Source organism: Sus scrofa, chromosome 15 (assembly GCF_054392235.1).
Source record: "Sus scrofa isolate SSC_HxYL_T2T_F1_AM1 chromosome 15, Sscrofa_HxYL_maternal_Yorkshire_Landrace_v2.0, whole genome shotgun sequence".
NCBI classification, from domain to species: Eukaryota; Metazoa; Chordata; class Mammalia; order Artiodactyla; family Suidae; genus Sus; species Sus scrofa.
In genome coordinates this window covers 135647793-135657455 of record NC_139397.1, presented here as the reverse complement: position 1 = coordinate 135657455, position 9663 = coordinate 135647793, and the positions used below count along the sequence as shown (strand labels likewise).

The 9663-nt window shown below is 51.4% G+C and overlaps 1 protein-coding gene across 1 annotated transcript; it reads right to left on the bottom strand.

Moving 5' to 3' along the window:
• On the bottom strand, nucleotides 1-6437 carry LOC100158003 (tubulin alpha-1D chain). The gene is made up of 4 exons (XM_001928198.6): nucleotides 6327-6437; nucleotides 2254-2476; nucleotides 1790-1938; nucleotides 1-1038 (listed from the first exon to the last, which is right to left on the bottom strand). The coding sequence occupies exons 1-4, from the start codon at nucleotides 6327-6329 to the stop codon at nucleotides 55-57; spliced, it is 1359 nt and encodes a 452-aa protein (XP_001928233.3). The 5' UTR covers nucleotides 6330-6437; the 3' UTR covers nucleotides 1-54.
• Nucleotides 6438-9663: the final 3226 nt, after the last annotated feature.

The window sequence follows — 9663 nt, the reverse complement described above, 5'->3', positions numbered from 1 at the left end:
TTTGTGAGACAATAGGCCGCAGCACTTTATTTAGAACAGACTGGAAGGAGTCCCCTAGTATTCGTCCCCCTCTTCCTCTTCCCCCTCCCCCTCCACACTATCCATGCCCACCTCCTCATAATCCTTCTCCAGGGCAGCCATATCCTCCCGGGCCTCAGAGAACTCGCCCTCCTCCATGCCCTCGCCCACATACCAGTGCACAAACGCCCTCTTGGCATACATCAGGTCGAACTTGTGGTCTAGGCGCGCCCAGGCCTCGGCGATGGCGGTCGTGTTGCTCAGCATGCACACGGCACGCTGCACCTTGGCCAGGTCACCCCCGGGCACTACGGTGGGGGGCTGGTAGTTGATACCAACCTTGAAGCCCGTGGGGCACCAGTCCACAAACTGGATACTGCGCTTGGTCTTGATGGCAGCGATGGCGGCATTGACATCCTTGGGCACCACGTCTCCTCGGTACAGCAGGCAGCAGGCCATGTACTTGCCATGACGGGGATCACACTTCACCATCTGGTTGGCAGGCTCGAAGCAGGCGTTGGTGATCTCTGCCACCGACAGCTGCTCGTGGTAGGCCTTCTCTGCAGAGATGACTGGCGCATAAGTGGCCAGGGGGAAGTGGATGCGAGGGTAGGGCACCAGGTTGGTCTGGAACTCCATCAGGTCCACGTTGAGGGCCCCATCAAAGCGCAGGGACGCTGTGATGGAGGAGACGATTTGGCCGATGAGGCGGTTGAGGTTGGTGTAGGTGGGACGCTCGATGTCCAGGTTGCGGCGGCAGATGTCATAGATGGCTTCGTTGTCCACCATGAAGGCACAGTCTGAGTGCTCCAGGGTGGTGTGGGTGGTCAGGATGGAGTTGTAGGGCTCGACCACGGCTGTGGACACCTGCGGGGCGGGGTAGATGGAGAACTCGAGCTTGGATTTCTTGCCGTAGTCAACAGAGAGCCGCTCCATCAGGAGCGAGGTGAAGCCAGAGCCGGTGCCGCCTCCAAAGCTGTGGAAGATGAGGAATCCTTGGAGTCCTGTGCACTGGTCAGCCTAGAAAGTGAAGGCGAGACAATGTGGGCTGTGGGGCACAGCTGACCAATAGCAAAGAACCAGCTCGTGCTGCCTCACGTTTCCCCCAGAGTCTCATCAAATCCTTGGAAGACTTGTCCAAGGGCACAAAATAGACCCTGATAGGGAGGTCCTACTCTCTCCCTATCACTCTTCATCTCTAAAGGCTTGTGCCATAGTCATTTTTGTCATCATAATTTGCCAGCTCCATTCAGCTCCATTCAGCTTCCTACCCGTGCCACAAAAAAGATGTGAAGTGACCTTGAGACTCTGGAGCTGAGTTCTGAGGTCTAACTTCAGATGTTTCTGGAGGGCTTCTCTACTGAGATGAGCAGCCCAGGAACCTGATCCCCATCCTTGCTGGAGGTCAGAGACGATCAGAGAGCCTCAGGCAGGCGTTGTTGGGAGTCCTGCTTTTCACTGGGCCTTCTGCCCACATCCCTACATTACGAGGTGATATTCTGTCAAAGCTTGGCCAGGCAGCTATCGATTGGTTGGCACTGGTGGGCACTCTGCCCAGCATCAGGTCAGTTGCTGTAGGAGAGAAAAAGGACACCCAGCTCTAGGCTGGAGCCCACACTCTGCCTCCCCTACTCATTACCCGGATCCTGTGTCTTTAGGACTTGTCCAGGAGGCCTCTCCCAAAGATGGAAGCTGTGTTTGCCCCATGTAGTCTCTCAACAATAACAGGAACCCAGATTCCCCCTTTCCCAGCACTCAGCTCTTCTCTTACCAGCTTCCGAATTCGGTCCAGCACCAGGTCAATGAGCTCCTTTCCAATGGTGTAGTGGCCTCGGGCATAGTTATTGGCCGCATCTTCCTTCCCAGTGATGAGCTGCTCTGGATGGAAGAGCTGGCGGTACGTGCCCGTTCGAACCTCATCTGCAATGGGCAGAGTTTTAAGCCCCTGTCCCTTGCAGCCCGGCTCCTGGAGTCCCAGGATACCCAGAAGGAGTGTGATCACCAGGCCCTAAGTTCTGTCCTAGAGAAGCCCCATTCAGGCTGCTACTATTGCCTTTGACTTTATTTGCTCTTCAGTGAAAAGGAAAAAGATGTGAAGTGACCTTGAGACTCTGGAGCTGAGTTCTGGTTGGCTGCAGCAATTGAGAACCATAAACTCCCATGCTCTCCTGTTACAGAGAAGGACTTGCGGTGATACCTGGGTCAAGGCCGTAGCAGGGTCTGATCATCACTCACCAATCACAGTGGGCTCCAAATCCACAAACACCGCCCGGGGCACATGCTTTCCGGCGCCAGTTTCGCTAAAGAACGTATTGAAGGAGTCGTCCCCTCCTCCGATGGTCTTGTCGCTGGGCATCTGCCCATCTGGCTGGATCCCATGTTCCAAGCAGTAGAGCTCCCAGCAGGCATTGCCAATCTGCACACCGGCCTGGCCCACGTGGACTGAGATGCACTCACGCTGAGTGGGCAAAGGGCAGAGAGAAGCGTATCATGTCTGGACAGCATTCCTGCCTTCCTTCCTTGAGTGGTTCTGTGGCTGAGGGCAAAAGTTCCTGGACTCTGCTCTCCATGCCCCACCCCCTTTAGTCAAGCATTTCCTGGTGTCACTGAGTACCAGGAAGCATTGGCTCTGGGGGCTGGACCAGAACCCTCAAGGGAAGCAAAATGTGGCTCGTTCTAAGATTATGGTCTTGCTTGGTGACTAAGCCTCTTGAGGAACATCGAGGGGCTCAGATGAGTCTGCCAGAGCACGAAGGTCACCCCACCCATGTGCAGAAAGAAACTAGGGGCCACTAGTGATGGAGGCAAGATCCAAGTGAGGTTTCAGGGGTCAGAGACAAGGATGAGGTTTAGAAAAGCAAAAGAGGAATTCCTGTAGTGGCGCAGGGGAAACAAATCCGACTAGGAACCTTGAGTTGAGGGTTCCATCCCTGGCCTCGATCAGTGGGTTGAGGATCCAGTGTGCCCTGAGCTGTGGTGTAGGTCGCAGATATGGCTCGGATCTGGCGTTGCTGCGGCTCTGGCGTAGGTCAGCAGCAACAGCTCTGATTAGACCCCTAGCCTGGGAACCTCCCTATGCCACGAGTGTGGCCCTAAAAGGACAAAAGACAAAAAAAGAAAAAAAGAAAAGCAAAAGAACCCTGGATTCATGTCACAACTAGAAATGCCAGTGAGGAAGGGGAAAGTGGGCCTGAAATGGCTGCGTGTGCTGTTCTTTCCTCCTCAGTGGGAGTGGTTCTGGAGTGGAGAGGAGCTGGGAAGAAAGTTCTTCCTTGCATGATTCCAGGCTGCTGGTCAAAGAACTCTTGGCCCCCCCCGGAGTTCCTGTTGTGGCTCAACAGTTAATAAAACTGACTAGTATCCATGAGGTTGAGGGTTCGATCCCTGGCCTCGCTCGGTGGGTTAAGGATCTGGCATTGCCATGAGCTATGGTGTAGGTCGAAGATGCAGCTCGGATCCGTAGTTGCTGTAGCTGTCATATAGGCCAGCAACTACAGCTCAGATTTGACCCCTAGCTGGGGAACCTCCATAAGCCACTCACTCACTCACTCACTCATTCACTCACTCTTGGCCCCTAAAGCAGGACTGGGATAACCTGCTTGGTCCTGGAAAAGAGAAAGGTCATTGCCTTCCTGGGGAGACCCATGAGCATCACAAAGACTTGATCCTCTTGCTTCATCACAAATCGAGCCTCAGTTATGGGCCTGACACAGTGCGGATACTGGGGATCCCTAACCCTTAATGCCCCATCCCTGCGCTTAAGAAGCTCACTCCCACTGTCTAGGGAAGAGAGAGTTTCATAAAAGATAAGTGACAGTGTGGTAAGTGGGATCCCAGAGTGTGTCTCCCTGCTCTGCTTGAGAGGTATTTACCTAAAAACAAAAGGATCATATCCATCGAATTTCCCCAGGTTTTAAGGCTTAACCACATAGAGGATGTGGACCAAGGAGAATTCTCACACTGGCTGGGGGACGCCTGAAGTGATGCATCTCTTTTGGAGAGTGATTCAGCAATATCTAGGAAAGCTGAAGATGCTCTTGCTCTAGAGGAATTCTCACACAGGTAAACAAGAAAACAGGTGCTAGAACAGTCACAGGGCTGCAACAACCAGAGCTAATTAAATGTCCTTCAGCAGGAGAAAATGGATAAAGGATAATTCAGAAGTGGACGTGGATGGGAGTTCCCATCTTGGCTAACCGGAAATGAATCTGACTAGCATCCATGAGGACGAAGGTTCAATCCCTGGCCTCACTCAGTGGGTTAAGGATCTGGTGTTGCCATGAGCTGTGGCATAGGTCGCAGATGCAGCTCAGATCCTGCGTTGCTGTGGCTGTGGTGTAGGCCAGTGTCTACAGCTCCAATTCAATCCCTAGCCTGGGAACCTCCATATGCTGTAAGCACAGCCCTAAAAAGACAAAAAAAAAAAAAAAAAGTACACCTGGATGAATACAAAAAAAATCTTAACACCCAAAATTCTTACCACAAAAAAAGCAAATTAAGAAGAACCGTAATGCAATACTATGCATATAAATCTTTAACTTGCAAAACAATACTCTGTATCCTTTATGGATGAATGTTTATATTTGCTATATATTCTTGGAATGTATTACAGGTATAAGGAAAACAAGGGGAAATATTAACACCCAATTTGGCATAACAGTTCTCTCCAGTCAAGGAGGGAGGTGAAATCAATCAGAGAAGGATTCTGTTTCTTAATCTGGGTAGCAGTTGTTCATCATATTAGCCTTTATACCTCTTTGCCTGTCTGAAATATTTCCTAAATTTTTGGAGCTGTGCCAGAAGCATGCAGATGTTCCCGGGCCAGGGATTGAACCTGGGCCACAGCAGGGACCACACCGGACCTTTATCCCACTGAGCCACCAGTGACCTCCTGAAATAATTCTCTCTCTTTTTTTTTTTAAATGTCCACACCCCCGGCATGTGGAAGTTCCTGTGCCAGGGATTGAAACACTAGATTCTTAACCCACTGCACTGGGCTGGGGGTTGAACCTGAGCTGCTGCAGTCAGATTCTTTTTTTTTTTCCGTCTTTTCTATGGAGGTTCCCAGGCTAGGGGTCTAATTGGACCAGTCCACACCACAGCCACAGCAACATGGGATCCGAGGCACGTCTGTGACCTACACCACAGCTTACGGCAACGCCGGGTCCTTAACCCACTGAGCAAGCCAGGGATCGAACCCGCAATCTCATGGTTCCTAGTCGGGTTCGTTAACCACTGAACCACGACGGGAACTCCTCTGCTGCACCTTAGAGCCTGCCTGGGCTCTGTGTGCAATGCCAGACATGTCCCGGCCCCCACAACTGCTGGCCCACGCTAGGTGTATCTGACCTGAGGAATGCCCGAGACCCTGGATGCCTCTCACTCTGGATTTGGGCAAAGAACTCAGCCCCTGGAATCACACAGACTGGCCTAGAACCCCAGTCCCTCTAGGACCCTGGACACGTGGCTTCACTTCAGCTGCTGCCATTGTCTCTCCTTCACTGTGAAAATAGTATAATCTATTATACTATTAGTAAAATAGTATAAAGCCTTCACTCAGCAGGCTTTGTCATTAGGTTGTCTCGTTCCGTATATGAAGCATTAATATGAATGTTAATTAAGTCCCGGCACCACGCTAAGTGCTTCCCATGCATTATCTCATTTAGTCTTTACAACAACCCTCTTTGGTAGGTATTTTCATTAGCCGTTTTTACAGAGGAGGAAACTGACTCTCAGGTCAAACAATTTGCTCAAGGTCATGAGCAAAACCGGGAATATTCAGAGAGGGGACAGCCGGGCTCCAACCATGGTCTTAACTGCTCTTGCATCCTGTCTTGCGGGGAGCCCGGCAGAAGCTATCATATGAGCTCCACCCAGCACCCTCCCTGTCCTTCCACCTGCCCACCCCCCACTGATATGTAACTGAAATGAGGGGTCAGACCAAGGCGGCATCAGGCCAGGTCTATGAGGAAGGGTCCTTACAGCTGGGAGGTGGGACCAGAGGCCAACAGGGGCCCAAGGTTTTCAGGAGCACTTTCTGCTCCTGCGCTGCTTACCCCACTCTCCCCACCCCTAAATTCAGGGCCCTTCAGCAGCCCCTCAGGCTCACATCCAGGTCCCAGTTACCACTGCCTGCCCGTCTCCACCCCTGAACATGCCCCCACATGCCAGCACATTTGGGGGGACCACGCGCACATCTGGAAGTCTCTTTCCCTCTCCCCCACCTCACCTGCCCACACACTGTAGCCCTGTGAACACCTAGACCCCCAGGGCCCTCATTTGCAGGCCTGGCCCCCACCCCTGCTCACCATGCTGCCTGGCTGGGGGCTGGCTGGGGTCTTCTGTCTGTCTGTCTGCTGCAAGACGGAAGGCAGAGACCGGTCTGTGAGGGACCCACAGCTGCTGGCCTCCTTATACTCTCTGTTCTGCTCTCAGGGGGGGAGTGTTGTTAGAAACGGCCCCGGGAGGGCAGGCCTGTTGACTTGGTTGCAGAGCAGCAGGCAAGCACTGGGCCTGGGCCCAACCAGGGGAGCAAGGCGAGCCGGAAGAGGAGGGGCCCACTGGTACCCCACACAGGCATCCAGGTTGCTGGGTACATGGTGCCGGTTACACAGTCACACGACCCCACTTCCTGGTGGCACAGCCTGGCCGACACAGGTGGGAGAGTGTTTGGAAATGAAGCCCCCTGAGCTCCTGCGTGGGCCTCCACCCCCAGGGTTGGTGAGGACTGGAAGTGGGGCAGGGCTAAGGGGAGGCAGCAGTGAACCAGAAATAATGAGTCCTAGGGCAGGAGATCAACTCATGGGCCTTCTGGGTGGAAACTCAGAATATCATAGAACATAAGGGACTAGAGCTCAGGTTTAGCCCCATCTCTAGCACTTAACGTCTTTTGCCTCAGTTTTCTCATCCGTAGAATGGGGAGAGGTGGTATCGCGAGATTAAACAAGGTGAACTTTCTTACGTGCTTAGTCCAGAGCTGCTGTTGTTCTCCAGCAAAGCAGGATGCTGAGCAGGGGCTCAGGGCTCATCCTTGGTGCCTCTCCCTATTCCAGTGCAAGTCTTTGCTGGTCCAGCCTGGCCCCGTGGCCCCACAGAAGAAGCCGCCTTATGGCCTTAGGCAAAATTACAAGGTAAAAATGTTACTCTCTCATGTTTGTATCCTGCTTTGTAGTTCTTTGACTTCACCCCTCATCTCCTTTGAATCCCTCATCAACTTTGTGAGGTCAGCAAGGCAGGGCCTCCACTCCCAGAGGAAAAAAAGGAAATTACCACCTCTGGTGTCTTGCCTGAGGTCCTGTGGGAGTTAATTAGTGATGGAATTAAGATGCTTCGGGGACCCAGGCCCAGGGCTCCTCCTCTTTCCACACGTCCCTCCTGCCCCTCCTGTGTCTTTACTTCCCCCCTTCCCTTTTTCTTTTTTTTTTTTTTTTTGTCTTTTGTCTTTTTAGGGCCACACCTGCAGCATATGGAGGTTCCCAGGCTAGGGGTCTAATCAGAGCTACAGCTGCCAGCCTACACCAGAGCCACAGCAACGCAGGATCTGAGCCTCGTCTTCAACCTACACCACAGCTCACGGCAACACCAGATCCTTAACCCACTGAGTGAGGCCAGGAATTGAACCCCCATCCTCATGGTTCCCAGTTGGATTCGTTTCCGTTGCGCCATGATGGGAACTCCCCCTTTTTAAAAAAATTTTAAATTATTATTGTTTTTTCTTCCTTCCCATCTTAACGCGCATGGTCAGCCACCATCGCTCCCTTGCTTACCCCTCAACTTGCCTTCCTCCAGTTGCACCTTCTTCATTTGACTAAACCACCACCTTGCTTAAATCCATTTCTTCACCACCTCGGTGCCAGCACTGACCTGGCTAAACAGTGACTGCAGAAAAATCTGCAACCATACTGACTGATCTGACTTCAAATGCATGACCACTACCCTCAATGGACACTAATGCTGTCTGGAAACCACATGCCATCTCTCTAGTCGCACTTTCAGCCACCGACCATGACCGGGAGTAGGAGTGCCAGATTTAGCAAATAAAAGAATTTTTTTGCCTTTTTTTTTTTTTAGGGCCGCACTGGCGGCACATAGAGATTATCAGGCTCGGGGTCGAATCGGAGCTACAACTGCCAGCCTACACCAGAGCCACAGCAACTTGGGATCCAAGCCGAGTCTGCAACCTACACCACAGCTCATGGCAACACCGGATCCTTAACCCACTGAGTGAGGCCAGGGATTGAACCCGCATCCTCCTGGTTCCTAGTTGGGTTTGTGAACCACTGAGCCACGAAGGGAACTCCGAAAAATAAAAGAATTTTATCTAGCAGTCTTATCCAGGAAGTAGTTGCTAATGTGGATTTTCTCTCACTGTGGCAAATGGGACTTTTTCAAAGGCATTCTCCTCGCAGTGTACAAGCCCATGAACCAGGATATCATATATATTCTGGTTTGGGCTCTGGACTGAAGTCTTCCCTCTCCTTTCCATAACTAAGAAGCCAAGATCCCCAGATGGAAGATACAGCCAACAAACACTTCAAAAGTTAAGGAAGCCTCGTCTACACTGGGTTGATCCATGAAGCTCTAGACTTCAGGAATTACTATCCAGATGGAAGGGCCCAACTCCAAGGAGCACTCCAACTCCTCCCAACTCATCTCTGAATTTGGGCATCTCAGAGTTAACCTAGATAACACTAACTCTGGAAAGAATATTATCCTAATGGAAGGGAGAGGCAGGGGTCTTATGTAAGATGGAGTAAAGAGACTGAGATTTTTGAGAGCATATTAATGTATCTGCGTAATAAAATGAGAGATGGTCAATACTCTTCATTCCTTCAACAAACATTTATTGAATGTCTTGGTGTTCCCTGGTGGCTCAGTGGGTTAGGGATCTGGCATTGTCACTGCTGTGGCTCGGGTGGCACAGGTTTGATCCCTGGCCCAGAAGTTTCTGCATGTTGTGGGCTCAGTCAAAAGAAAAAAGTGGGAAGAGGGCATTTATTGAGTGTCTGCTGTGTGCCAATCGTCATTCCAGGTGCCAGAGATACAGTGGTGGACAAAAAGAGTGTGTTTTTAAGGCTTAGATTTTTGTGGGAAGATAGATAGTACAATTTCAGATAGCAATAAACCCATGAAGCAAATAAAACAGGGAGTTCCTGTCGTGGCTCAATGGAAACAAATCTGACTAGCACCCATGAGGAAGCAGTTTTGATCCCTGGCCTCGCTCAGTGGGTTAAGGATCCGGCGCTGCTGTGAGCTGTGGTGTAGGTTGAAGACGTGGCTCAGATCTGATGTTGCTGTGGCTGCGGTGTAGGCCAGCAGCTACAGCTCTGATTCGACCCCTTGCCTGGGTACCTCCACATACCATGGAGCCATGGGGGTGGCCTTAAAAAGCAAAAAAAAAAAAAAAAATCAAAAAGCAGAAAAGAAAACAAAACAGGATAATGGTACGGAAAGAAATGTGGAGCTAACTCTGAGAAGGAGTGCTCCAAGAAGGTGATGTTTAAAGTGAGACTGGGAGTTCCCATCGTGGCTCAGTGGTTAGCGAATCCGACTGAGAACCATGAGGTTGCGGGTTCGATCCCTGGCCTTGCTCAGTGGTTTAAAGATCTGGTGTTGCCGTGAGCTGTGGTGTAGGTCGCAGACGCG